General features: G+C 44.7%; 1 protein-coding gene across 1 annotated transcript; it reads left to right on the top strand.

The window, feature by feature from the left end:
- The first annotated feature begins 3,425 nt into the window (after positions 1–3,425).
- LOC100668513 (HLA class II histocompatibility antigen, DQ beta 1 chain-like) lies at positions 3,426–11,017 on the top strand. The gene is made up of 6 exons (XM_064284226.1): positions 3,426–3,629; positions 5,395–5,664; positions 8,713–8,994; positions 9,461–9,571; positions 10,039–10,062; positions 10,669–11,017. The coding sequence occupies exons 1-6, from the start codon at positions 3,524–3,526 to the stop codon at positions 10,680–10,682; spliced, it is 807 nt and encodes a 268-aa protein (XP_064140296.1). The 5' UTR covers positions 3,426–3,523; the 3' UTR covers positions 10,683–11,017.
- The last annotated feature ends 2,738 nt before the right edge of the window (positions 11,018–13,755 follow it).

Raw genomic sequence — 13,755 nt, 5'->3', positions numbered from 1 at the left:
TGCTTATTAATATGTTGGATTACATTGATTAATTTTTGTATATTTAACCAACCTGGAAAAAATTCTACTTAGTCATGATTATAATTTTTTTAATATATTGCTAAATTCTGTTTTCTAGTATTTTTTTAAAGGTTTTTGCATCTATATTCATGAGGGATATTAGTCTGCAATTTTATTTTGTACCGTCATTGTCTGGTTTTTGTATCAGATAACACAGGCTTCATAAAACCATTTGAAAAGTGTTTCCTCCTCTTGTATTTTTGTGGAGATTGTGTAGAATTGGTGTTAATTTTTATATAAACATTTGGTAGAACTCTTCAGTAAAGACATCTGGCCCTGGAGATTTCTTTTTGGAGAGTTTTTAATTACAAATTCAGTTTCATAATAATTAACTTCTTCTTGTTGTTGTTGTGTGCTGATGAGTTGATTCTGATGGATAGTGAAGCTATAGGACAGAGTAGAACTGTCCCATAGGGTGCCCTAGGCTGTAATATTCATGAAAGCATTTCATCAGGTCTTTTCTCCTGCAGAGCCGCTCTTAGGTTCAAATCTCCGACCTCTGGGTTAGCAGCGGAGTGCTTAACCGTTGGGTCTCCAGGGCTCCTTCTATAATAATAATAGGTTCATTCAAATTATCTATTTTATACTGGGAGAGTTGTGGTAGTTTATATATTTTGAGCAATCTGTTTGTTTCATCTAAGTTATCAAATTTATGTGTATAGAGTTGTTCGCTATATTCTCTTATTTATTTTACTTTTTATTGAGGTACAGGTGAAAATTTACACAGCAAATAAGTTTCCCACTCAACACTTCATACACAAATTGTTCCCTGACATTGGTTGTTGTCCCTGCAATGTATCAGCACTCTCCCCATTTCTACTCTGGCTTTCCATTTCCATCCCTCCAGTTTTCCTGTCTTTCTTTACCTTCTCATCTTTGCTTCTGGGCAAATATTGCCTGTTCGGTCTAGTATAGTGGAGTGTTCTAAGGAGCAGATTCCTCGAGGGTGTTAATGTTTATATTATAGGCCAATCTATTATTTGGCTGAATGGTGACCTCCGGGAGTGGCTTTGCTTCCAGGCTAAAAGGGTAATACACAGAATAGTCTTGGGGGTTCCTTCAGTCTCTACCACTCCAGTAAGCCTGGCCTTTCTTAAGAATTCAATATTTTTTTCTGCCTTTTTCTCCCATCCTAATGGGGACTTTCTACTGTGTGCCCGATCAGAGCAATCAGTAGTAGTAGCTGGCCACCACCTAGTTCTTCTTGCCTCAGTCTAGAGGAGGTTGTGGTTCACATGGGCCATTAGTGTTTTGGACTAGTTGCTTCTTTGAGTCTTTAGTTTCCTTCACTGTCCTTTGCTTCAGACAGGAGAGACCAACAGTTGTATCTTAGATGACTATACCCAAGCTTTTAAGACCCCTCACACTACTTACCACATTAGCATGTAGAACACTATCTTTATGAACTATATCTTACACCAATCGAGCTAAATGTCCTCCAAGACTATGGTCTTTAGCCTTGAAGCCCAGTAACTCAGTCCCATGAGATGTTTGGATATGTCTAAGAAGTTTACATAACTGTGCCCCTCTGTGCTCTATTGTATTTATGAACATATATAGCAGCACATATAAATAAGTATACACAAATGCTCACAGCTATTTTATACCTATATATGCACATGCATATCCTCCAATGCACCCTCCCACAGCTATACGGCATGCCTATCTACCTCTGTGACCACTCACAAATTTTTGGTTGTTAATGCCATTGTTGCAGAATTGTATATGGTATGGTAATTGCTGCAGTTGCCCTTTACATATTCCCTTATTTTTTGATATGAGGAGGAATTGCAGTGATATCATCACCTGTTTCATTCCTGATATAGGTAATTTTTTTGTCTTCTGTTTGCCTTTGTCAGTCTTGCTAGAGGTTCATCAATTTAATTGATCTTTTCAAAGAAACAGCTTTTGCTTTACTGATTTTCTCTCTCTTTTTTTTTTTCTGTTACCAGTTTTATTGATTTCTGCTCATATCTTTTTTCTTTCTTTCATTTTACTTATGTCCCTGCATGGGACACACATTGCCTGGTCCTGAACACCTTGCCTTCACAGTGGCCCAGCAGGTGATTCAGGTGAGACGCCCCTGAATCAGGATGTTTGTCCGAGTCGCTTCCTCTCAGGCCAGCCTAGCAGTGGCTGCCCTGAGTAATGTAGCCCTGATGTGGACAGTGTAGAGAACTCTAGAGAATGCTGGGTCAGGTGGAAGCAGCTGGTAGAAACCCAAACTAGAGCTGGGCAGATGAGATTTTAGCCAATTAGAAAAAGGATTCCTAGCTGACACATTTGTTGCTAGTTGAAAAGTCTGTGTGAAGAGGCCTCTGAGGCTGGGTAATCCCCAGGTCTGAGGCAGCCTACACTGCACAGCTCCAGAACAGAGCTGTGTACAAGAGGGCAGGGGTGGGGTAGGGTCGGGTGGGGTGGGGTGGGGAGGAGGGGTGGGTAGGCAGAGGCCTCTGTTAAGGAGATCCTGGGGTGGGGGCTGAAGGTCCTTCTCTGATCATTTTTCCCTGCCTCCAGCCCCATTCTCAGATTGAGTTTGGTGTTCCTCCTTTATGGTTCCATTGCACCAGGGGAGACCCTCCTCATGCTGGGGTTACCTTGATCCTGCGTACACCACTGTTGGTGGAAGCCAGGTGACAAGTTTTGCTTGTCCTTGGAGCTGTAGAGCTATGTAAAAAAAAAAAAAATGTACCTAGTATGGATTATTAGAATAAATCAATATCTTCATGTGCCACTAATTAAACTTGTTGCTTCTTCCTGATTCCTTTTTACCTGGTAAACTCCTTATTCTCTGCCTTTAGATCCTGTCTTCTATTTAAAAAGAACCTAAAATACAGGAAATAGCGCGAGGGAGGGAGGAAGGGAGGGATGGAGGGGGACTATCATAAAGCACATAGTGGTGCAACTGCAACTGATTCCATTTCCCTGCAAGAGCTGCTCTTCCCACCACAACTTAAGGCCCCTCAGAGTGTCTAAGATAAGAGCAGTGGATATCTCTGTGACAATAATCTTCTCTGCCCTAAAATGTGGTCCCCACTTATTTTTCCATACTAAATCCCACATATAAGAAAAAGATGGTTTAAATAAATATCACAGAGATATCTACTCTTGAATTGCTCTTCCATTTTGGTTACTTAAACGCCTAAGATATTCAACCTCCAGATCCATATAGGCATTTTCTGTAACTGAGAGAAACTCTTTACCTCACGGTTTCTTTCATCCAGTGCACATTGATGAAGACACAGTGCCAGGCACTGGTTTGAGAACCATGGTGGAGAGTGTCTGCCCAGAGACAGATGAGGTACTTCGGATCCAGTCCTGATTGGCTCCTTTGCTAGTGACTCTCCAATCCTAACATGCATGGAAACATTCATAGGTCTTTACTCTCTGAGGTGGGTACCATCAGATCCCTTAGGTGCGAGCTGTGTTGACTGCCATTACTCATTTTCCCTTGTTCTCAATTATGTGTGAGAAGATGGCTCTGCACACCCCCAGAGGCCTTTGGACAGCAGCTGCGATGGTCATGCTGATGCTGAGCACCCCAATGACTGAGGGCAGAGACTCTCCAGGTAAGTGCAGGGCAGCTGCTCTCCAGGGCCACCACTGTGGAGAACAGGCTCTGAGGGACCTTTGGGATCGAGTGTGAGGTTAGTGATCTCTATGATTTGAGAACATAGCCTTTTATTATGTATTTCTTATTTTTGGGAAAGAGGGTTATTCTACATTCTTTTTATTTATTTATTGTGCTTTTGGTGAAAGTTCACAGCTTAAGTTAATTTCTCACACAAAAATTTATACACATATTGTTATTCGACTTTAGTTGCAATCCCTATAATATTCTATATTCTTATTTCCACGTTTTAATAATGACCTGAGGACATTCCCCATCCCAGGGGATCAAGCCTGGAGATATTATAATGGGAAGAAGGAGACAAAGTGTGTATGTATACCAGTGACAGCACAATGTGGACATGAGGCTATTTTTTTTGCAGTATGATTTCTCCAAAGAAGAGACAGCAGGATTTGTCATTTCAGAGTTCCCCAAGATTATGGGTTGGGTAATGAAGGGCAATAATGGTCTGTAGTGTCAGTATTTGAGGAAAAGGAGTCCACATTCCTGACTAGCAGTGTAGTGTTCATGGAGGCAAACTCTTGGTATCTGAGTGAAGTCGACTGGGTTACCACAGACAGGGAGTCATCTTCAGGCTTCACTGTCTTATGGTCAAATAGAGACTTGAGTGGGAATCAGAGATTGGAGTTGATGGTGGATTGAATTTAGACGAAAATAGACCATAAAGAAGGGAAGTAATAGTTATTGAATAACCACTCATTTCAGACTCAGGATTAGCATCTGCATATAAATTCTCCCTCAGTCTTCCTCACACCTCTGTGTGTAGGTAGTATGACTCTTTGTTACACAATTATACTTGATGTGGATACACTATTAAGTAACCTGCCCAAGCTAGTAACTGGCACAGCTTAATTGGATTTCAGTTTATTTCCAAAGCTTGTGCTCTTCCCATGAATAAAATGTACCTTTCTGGAAGAGAGTCTCTGTCCCTTCTGACCACACTGGGAGTGAAGGAACCTTACACTGTGGTTGGGTGGGGGTGGAAGAAACCCAGAGTAAACCAAGGCCTGGGAAAGAAGGCAGTATGACCAGGGATCAGGAGAATGTGCTTGGCAGGACAAGGACAAGCTTAATGTTAAATTCTAGACCTTTCTCTTTGTCTGCCTCTTCATTGTCTAGAACTCTCTGGCTTATGTGGATACTTGTTTACCTTTGAGGTTTCCTAGAGTTGTATGGAAAATGGGATTTCATGCGAGAATGTTCTGATTCCTCTAAGTACAGGGACAATAGAAATAAACCTGTCTACCCTTTTTATTCAGTTATAGGTTCAGGTAGGGAATCCGGATCCCAGTGCTTGCTCTTAGGGAATCTCCCTATTTGAAGGCAGATTCTGGAAGTCTTCAAAGTTGGGCGGGTGGGACGTGGGGGGGGTTAGGTTGGGGAGCGGGGGGGGGGGAACGGGGGGGAGGGAGCGGGGAAGCGGGGGGGGGGTGGGAAGGAGAAGGGGGAGTGGAGCGGGATAACAGCCCTGAGGACCCGGGGTTCTGGAGGTGCAGGGCTTGATTGGGTTTGGTACCAGGTAGGAGGCGGTGCCCAAGTCTCCTCCAGGCGGGTACCCGAGGTTGCGGGGCCCCGTTTTAGGTTTATGCAGTCAAACTGGCCTAGGCCCCGACAATGGCTGCCTTGGCACCATGGCTGGTGCGTTGGGGCGTCAGTCCGAGGCTGGGCTGAGGCTTGACTGACCCGCCGGTGATTCCCCGCAGAGGATTTCGTGGTCCAGTTTAAGGGCCTCTGCTACTTCACCAACGGGACGGAGCGGGTGCGGCTTGTGGTCAGATACATCTATAACCGGGAGGAGATCGTGCGCTTCGACAGCGACGTGGGGAAGTTCGTGGCCCTGACGCCGCTGGGGCGGCCGACCGCCGAGTACTGGAACAGCCAGAAGGACTACATGGAGGAAGTGAGGGCCTGTGTGGACACGGTGTGCAGACACAACTACCGGATTGAGGAGAGCTTCACGGTGCAGCGGCGGGGTGAGCGCCTCTCTGCCCTCGCGGGACCCACCCTGGGCCGGGGGTCGAGTCTCCTGGAGCCGCAAGACTGAGGCAGCGAGTGGAGATCCGGCCCGGTGGGGGGGCGGGGGGAGGAACCCTCGGACCCAGGTTCCCAGGCCCCTCGGGGGACAGGAAGGCGGGCAGGTCCCACGGGGAGGGGGGCGTACTGAGAGGACGGCGGAGGACCTCAGCACCCCGTGAGCATTACCTGCAGAGGAGGGCGAGGTCTGTGCATCTGATCCCAGCCTGCCTGGTAGTTCACACGTCGCCCTCGAGTCGCTTCGCACTCATAGCGACCCTGTAGGACAGAGTGGAACAGCCCCGTAGGTTTCCAAGGAGAGGCTGGTGGATTCACACTGCCGACTTTTTGGTCAGCAGCTGAGCACTTAACCGCTGTGCCACCAGGGCTCCGATTTTGCTTTATGTTTTACATTTTAAAATCAACTCTTACTAATGTGGATTTGAATAATTAAAATTTGTAAATATACAGTCTGGGGCAAAAAAAAAAAAAAAAAGGCTTTGCTAAGAATAAAAATAGCCCTTGAGAGGTGCTGTAAAACAGATTTTTACTTTCTTTGAAAATCTCCAACGGGTGGCATAACTGAAAGAGCTGAAGCTTTGGAGTAAAAAAATCCGAACAATTAAATTATTGCATAAAAATTGTTACAGGTTTTCCTTGGCCTAAGACTCCCTGCTCTCCCCCCAACATCACCATTTACCTGAGAGTTAGAAATTCTGAAAGATAAGCACCCCCAGTTAATAAGTACCTCTTTGTAGATCTTACTAAACACCATCTATATTATGTCATTTATTTTCACAACTGCCTTGTGAGCTGGGATTCATATCGCCACTTAGGGATGGTAATATTGGTACAGAACACTCTCTTGCTTTTTTCTGGCCCACATCCTAACGCCACCTAGTACTTATCTTTTTGCTATTTCACTTCTTTTCCATACAAATTATCTTAACATTTTTCTTTTGAACTTGTGTCCTCTATTTTCACTCCCAATCTGTTTAAGGGGAACAGGCAATAGGAGATCATATAGGCAGCCGTGATTTCTCACATTACATTCTCATTAACCCAGGCCAACCTTTGCAAGAGTGACAGAATATTTTCTGATTTCAGAACAAGGAAGTAATTCTTGACAACAAGAGGGTAGAATGGGATAGGTGACTAATAATTAAACTCACTTGAATTAAAAAAAAAATTAGAGAACATACTCTAGCACCAAGTAAATTAACTATACATTAAATATTTACTATATTTTCACATCAATAAGGAGTCCTGGTGGCCCCGTGGTTAAAGCACTCGGCTGCTAACTGAAAGGCCAGCGGTTCAAATCCACCAGTCACTCCGCAGGAGAAAGGTGGCAGTCTGTTTTCTTAAAGATTTGTAGTCTTTGAATCCTGACAGTTCTACTCTGTCCTATAGGGTTGCTATGAGTTGGATTTGATGCAACAGCAGTGGTTTTTTTTTTTTTTTTTTTCATACCATGGAACTAAAAGAGGTACAATAAAAATGGTTTGCGAGAGATTAAAGGATAGGATACGTAAAATAGGCGGGAAAGGTGTGTCATATTTGATAATGAACTAGCACTCTGAGAAGATAAAGGATTCAAGGCATGGACAAGCATAATGTTTTATCAGTGTTATTTGTTTTCAAAGCTCCCCAACTTTTTCTTCAAAACATCTAAACTTTTGAAATAACACATTCGTGTGTCTGTCTGTGTCACTAGATCTCAAGTTCTGCAAAAGCAGAGACCATGGTCTATTGTTACCTTTGAATCCCTAAGGCTCGTCAAGGAAATAAATCAATGAACGAATAAAATACAGTGTAGGTGGCATTTCTGATGTTGATATGGAAGTTTATGGATTTCATAATATAATTTTTTTGTGGGGCATTCACCATAGAAGGGCATTTGAGCCAAGGTTAGACTGAAGGTTGAGAGGGATGCAGTGTTGACTGGCAACACATAAGTTCTTGTTCTTGAATTTTGTTCTTAATACAGTCTGAGAATTACAGAGTAGAGCCTGCTTGAGAAGCATTGTTTTGTGGAAGGATGTGGTGGTCAGCGTTGTGTTCCTATTGAGCAGACTAGAAATGTCTATACATCCTTAATTGTCAGTCCATGGTACTATTCATGGGGCCATGGCCAGTGTTGATGGGCTCACACCAGCAGATGAGAGTCTTACTGTTGCTGTTGGGTGCTGTGGAATTGTTTTCAATTTATAGCAACCCCGTATGACAGACCAGACCTGCCCCACAGGGTTCTCTTGGCTGTAATGTTTATGGAAGCAGATGGCTAGGTCTTCCCCTAGTGGAGCCGCTGGGTGGGTTCAGCCTTTTAGTTAGCAGCGGAGTACTTCTAGGCTGTTGCATTTTCTCTACTGTTGGGAGCAGTGGGACTAACAGAAAACAGTGTCACAATCCTAGAGTGACTTACCAGAAACAACCCCGATGATGGCCTTCAATAAACCCAAAAACCAAAGCTGTTGCTGTCAAATCAGTTTCAATTCATGGCGACCCCGTGTGTTACAGAGTAGAACTGCTCCATAGGGTTTTCTTGGGTATCGTCTTCGCAGAAGCAGATCACCAGGCCTTTCTTTTGTGGCCGTACTGGGTGGGTTCGAACCACTAACCTTTAGTTTAGCAGCCAATTGCAAACTGCTTGTACCATCCAGGGACCTCAATAGGCATGGAAGCAAAAGGGTCCAGGTTAATTATGGTTATTATTTTTAATTGTATGGATATTAGCCTGTAAACTTATAATTCCAAAGTGCTTCAATTTTATCAACATAGCAACTGCCATAGAATGATTATTATTATCTCCTGTGAGTCTGAAAAATAAACTGACTAATGCTTGCTATGGAGCTAATAAGTGGAGGACCTTAGATTCTAATCCAAGGCTTGGAATCCAGGAATCTTTCTCCTCTGGTACCAGTGAAAGTCTTATCCCCATGGAGAGACTGGCTGTGTGGTCTCACAGCTCACTCACTGTGCTTTTTTCTGTGTGTTACTTCCCTCAGTGGCGCCTGAAGTGACCATCTCTCCAGCCAGGACAGAGACCATAAACCACCACAACCTGCTGGTCTGCACAGTGACAGATTTCTATCCAGGCCAAGTCAAAGTCTCGTGGTTTCGGAATGACCAGGAGGAGACGGCTGGCGTTGTGTCCACTCCCCTTATTAGGAATGGTGACTGGACCTTCCAGATCCTTGTGATGCTGGAAATGACTCCCCAGAGTGGAGATGTCTACACCTGCCACGTAGAGCACCCCAGCCTCCAGAGCCCCATTGTGGTGGAGTGGCGTAAGAGGCAGTTTGTTTCCTTTCACCGTGAGACCCATAAGATATCCCCTCTGGCCCATCCCATCCCCTCCCTTACCCCTGATGGCACTACTGAGCTGGGAATCACAGGAGATTAGAGCATCTCTTACTCCAGGGCAAGGGCATCCAGAGAATCCTGATCTCACTGCCTTTCCAGGTGCATACTGTGGTCCTAGATCCCAGCCCTTTTACTGCTGGGGGATTGACTCTTAAGGGTGGTTACTGGGAGCTCAGAATCTAAGATTATGAATGCGTCCCTGAGGAGCTGAGATTTGCTTCCTTCCTTGTCCCTTAGCAGCCCTTCCCTTCCCTAAGTGTGGTCACAATGGAGGACTTGGCTCCCTTGGCACCTCCATCTCCTGTACCGTTGTCTTTTTTTTTTAACTTCCTAAATGGGACACTATGGGATGTTAGGACAGACATTGACACTCAGGCTTCTGCTTCCCAGGGGCACAGTCTGAATCTGCCCAGAGCAAGATGCTGAGTGGTGTCGGAGGCTTTGTGCTGGGGCTGGTCTTCCTCGGGCTGGGCCTTATCATCCATCACAGGAGCCAGAAAGGTAAGGAGCTCTGGAGGGGAATCAGGAAGATGGGCTGTGCCTGAGGCCCTTTGTTCAGGGAGGCCTCTGCCTTAGGTATAACTCTTTTCGTTGACCCTGAAAGGAAAGAAGCTGGGCTGGGTGGTGGAGGGAGATGGAGAACCCAAGTGGAGACATTGATATCTGAGTTTACTGGTTGAAAGGTAGCTCTACCACAAAGTTGACTGGTGGGATATATCCAAGGACTTCCTTACAGTTGGTTGTTGTCTCACTGGCTCCTGTCTAAAAGCTCCCTCCTTTAAAAGGGTCAGAGCCTCAGCTTCCTTCTAGTTATAGCTTTGTTCACTTTAAGGATTTTAGCTTAAGGCAGTCAGTGCCTTGTGCTAAATGGGCAGGGGAGAGAGTATTAGTCCCCAATATCATTTGGAGTGAGTGAGAGAATTTTTTTTTTTTTGTAATGAGACCTTTTCTGTAACTTTCTTTTATAGGACTTCGTGGGTCTCCACCAACAGGTAACAAGTCTGCTATGACCCAGTGGGGGGCAGGGGAGCAGGTATAAAAGGGAATGGCATGAGGTGAGTGTGCCTGGGCTCACTGACCTGGGTTCATGGCTCCCTGCTACAGGGATCCAGAGTTAGGATAGAAGTTTACCCAGTTTCTATAAGAAGCTCCTGATGTTGGTCCTTAGAACCAGGCCAAAACTTTGGTGACTTTTTTTTTATATGAAACTTGGAGCCAGAGCCCTAGCTTGGTGTTAAAACACTGGGGTGATGCCCAATCCGTGCTGCATATTGATGGCTCCTTCCCTATAGGCATTTCCCAGTGGCTAAAAGAGGCTCCTGGTGGTGAACAGAAGGTGTGTTATTATCCAGTTTGCTAAACAGATAGAAACAATTCATATTCTTCAGAGGTGTAAGAGCTGCCCCCCACCCCCCCTCCAACACATCTCATTCTGTGTTCACAGTTAAAGTTAAATCAGTTAAAGATTTCCCGGTTACATAGATATTGGGGCAGGTATTGATGATACGCTCTGGTGCTGCAGGGACGCTGAAGGGGGGTAGAGGGGGTGTGTCCCTTAGGGAACCGTGTTCTCATCACTCTCCCTTTCTCCTCTGCAGGGCTCCTGCACTGACTCCTAAGGATGTTTTAACTAGGATTGCTTCTCGTTATCCTGTAATGCCTGCCTTGTCTTGCTCAGAATTCCAGCTGCCTGTGTCTGCTTGGTCCCCCTATGAGATCTGAGTCCTGCAGTGGTTCGCACACAGCTGCAAGGTCACCTCGTGTGACCCCTGCCCCAGGATCTATCTGGCTGTGACTCTGGTTCCTGCACTGACCCAGGAGCTTCTGCCGTGTGTGCTGCCAGCTGCGTCTACACAGACCCCATGGAGTTTTCCGTTTCTGTTCCCCCCACAGACTGCTCAAGAGATACACAGTGAACCCATTTAACTGACTATAGAGCTTTTTTTTTTTTAAATGAAACGTGATTATGACTTATCTATACTTTGAGCTCCCTTAACTGGGCAGAGGCAGGAAACTACTGCAGGATGAGGGGAAGAAATTGTGAGATGACTCATACCATTGCCGTCAAGTTGATTCGGACTCATAGTGACCCTATAGGTCACAGTAGACCTGCCCCCATAGGGTTTCTAAGGAGTGGCTGGTGGATTCGAACTGCTGACCTTTTGGATAGCAGCCAACCTCTTAACCATTATACCACCAGGGCTCCGTGAGGTGACCCAGCCAACTTCAAAACCTGTGGCTGGAAAGAGGAGCTCCTCCTTGAAAGGAGGCTAAAAGCATCATGAGTCCATGTAAGGGTGGGCAGAGGACATAGAAAATAAATTCAATTGTTCCTTTGTCCATGGTTTTTTAGAATCAATGTTCAGTGTAGTGGCTTTAGGGTATCCTGGCCTCTCTTCCAGCTTGGTAAGAATTGTGCAGGTAAGCATGGTGGAATTACTTGGAGGAACAAGACCAATGTTTCACATATATCCTGGTTAATCACATGGATCAAGGCCTATTTTTACTTTTGAGAAAGTATAACCAGCAATAAGAACGTAATTATTTATTTAGTTTTTATTTATTGTACTTTAGATGAAGGTTTACAAAACAAACTAGTTTGTCATCAAACAGTACACACATTGTTCTATGACATTGGTTATCAACCCCACGACATGTCAACACTTTCTCTTCTCAACCCTGCGTTCCCTGTTACCAGCTTTCCTGTTCCCTCCTGCCTTCTAGTCCCTGCCCCAGGACTGGTGAGCCCCTGCTTGTTTTGTTCCATAGGCCTGTTCAATCTTTGGGTGAAGGGTGAACCTCAGGAGTGATCTCATTACTGAGCTGAAAAGGTGTCCGGGGGCCATACTCTCAGGGTTTTTCCAGTCTCTGTCAGGTCCGCAAGACTGGTCTTTGTCTTTGAGTCAGCATTTTGTCCTACGTTTTTCTCCAGCTCTGTCCGGGACCCTGTGTTGTGATCCCTAAGAATATAATTCTTGATTCCAAATTGTAGGAACTCAACAGAAATGTATTTTGTTCATGTAACAGGAAAGTCTAGGGATCAAGTTGATTTCAGAAATGACTAGATTCGGCTATTCAGTGCAGCCTTCGTCTCTTTTCTTTCTGCTATACCTATATCTATGCACCTTTCTCTCTTTCTCCTTTTATATTTCTCTCTGGATCTTTTTATGTGTTTCTCTGTTTTCGTTTTTCTCTCTCTATGTCTACTCCTTTCTCACTATTTTCTGCATCTCTTTATCTCTGTGTTTCTTTCTGCATCTCTGTTTCTCACCACCTTAACATCTTATCTCTGCTTCTGTGTGCATGTCCGTCTCTGTTGTGTGTCTCCAGAGTGTCTACCAGGGTTTGCACAATTTTAAGGAAGATTCTGATTGGTTAAGTGTGGGTCACATACACACCTCGGAAACATCACCCAGTACATGGGATGCAGACAGCAGGGCTGATGTCCCCAGCCCGTATTAGTAATGGGGACAGGACTTTCCAGATTCTCATGATGCTGGAAAAGGCACCCTAGCGTTTAGATACCTACTCCTGCCACGTGGAACACCCCAGTCTCTGAAGCTCTCTCACAGTGGAGTGGCGTAAGTTGCAATTTGTTCCCTTTCACTGTAGGCCCACAAGAGAGAGGCAAAGTCCCTCAGGTTCTAGTGTCCCTCATTAGGAGTGCTGACTCACAGTCAACCTATCCCTTGTTTCCTACACCATCACCTGGGGACAGAGTTCCTCTTGTCTGTGGACATACTGACCTGTTGATTTTTTTTTTTTTTAATTGTGCTTTTGGTGAAAGTGTACAGCTCAAGTTAATTTCTCATTCAGAAATTTATACTCACATTGTTTTGTATATTGGTTGCAATCCCCCCAATGTGACAGCATGCTCACCCTTTCCAGCTTGGTTTCTTTGTGTCCATTCCTCTAGTTCCTGTCCCTTCCTGCCTTCTCGTCTTGCTTTTGGAGAGGAGTCGACCATTTGGGCTCATATATTTGATTGAAATAAGAAGTACTGTACTCACTTATTGTTGTTTGTTTTATAGGCTTGTCTAGGGTTTAGTCTTTGATAGTGCGCTTCGGGAAAGATTTCAGTTCTGGGTTAGCAGAGTGTCTGGGGGCCATAGTCTCAGGGGTTCTACCAGTCTTTGTCAACAAGTAAGTCTGGTCTTTTTGTGTGTGTGTGTGAATTTGAATTCTGTTCTACGTTTTTCTCCCTCTAGAGAGTCTGAAACTCTCTGTTGTGATCCCTGTCAGAGTGGTGGTTGGTTGTAGCCAGGCACCATCTAGTTCTTCTGGTCTTAGGCTGGTAGAGAATCTGGTTCTTGTGGTCCTTTAGTCCTTTGGGCTAATATTTTCTATGTGTCTCTGATTTTCTTTATTCTCTTTGCTCCAGAAGTGATGGGACCAAAAGATGTATCTTAGATGGCTGCTCATAAGCCTCTAAGACCCCAGACACTACTTAGCAAAGTGGGATGTAGAATTTAAAAAAAAAAATTTTTTTTTATGTTATGCCAACTGGCCTAGATGTCTCCTGCGACTATGGTCCCCAGCCCCAGGCCCAGCTACTCTGTCCCTCAATGCATTTGGATGTGTCTAGGAAACTGCTACACTTTTGCTTTGGCCCAGTTGTGCTGACTTCCCTTATATTCTGCATTGTCCTTTTTTTTTTTCACTGAAGTTAACACTTGTCTACTATC

This window comes from Loxodonta africana, chromosome 1, assembly GCF_030014295.1.
Source record: "Loxodonta africana isolate mLoxAfr1 chromosome 1, mLoxAfr1.hap2, whole genome shotgun sequence".
In the NCBI taxonomy this organism is placed as follows: Eukaryota; Metazoa; Chordata; class Mammalia; order Proboscidea; family Elephantidae; genus Loxodonta; species Loxodonta africana.
The sequence above is the reverse complement of the archived record's forward strand: the minus strand, read 5'-3'. Positions and strand labels throughout refer to the sequence as shown.

Excerpts from the sequence above, each read along its gene's own strand:
- LOC100668513 (XM_064284226.1), top strand. The coding sequence starts at position 3,524 with ATGTGTGAGAAGATGGCTCTGCACACCCCCAGAGGCCTTTGGACAGCA. Across the intron at positions 8,995-9,460 it reads CCCCATTGTGGTGGAGTGGC|GGGCACAGTCTGAATCTGCC; the intron begins GTAAGAGGCAGT and ends TCTGCTTCCCAG. Across the intron at positions 9,572-10,038 it reads CCATCACAGGAGCCAGAAAG|GACTTCGTGGGTCTCCACCA; the intron begins GTAAGGAGCTCT and ends TTTCTTTTATAG.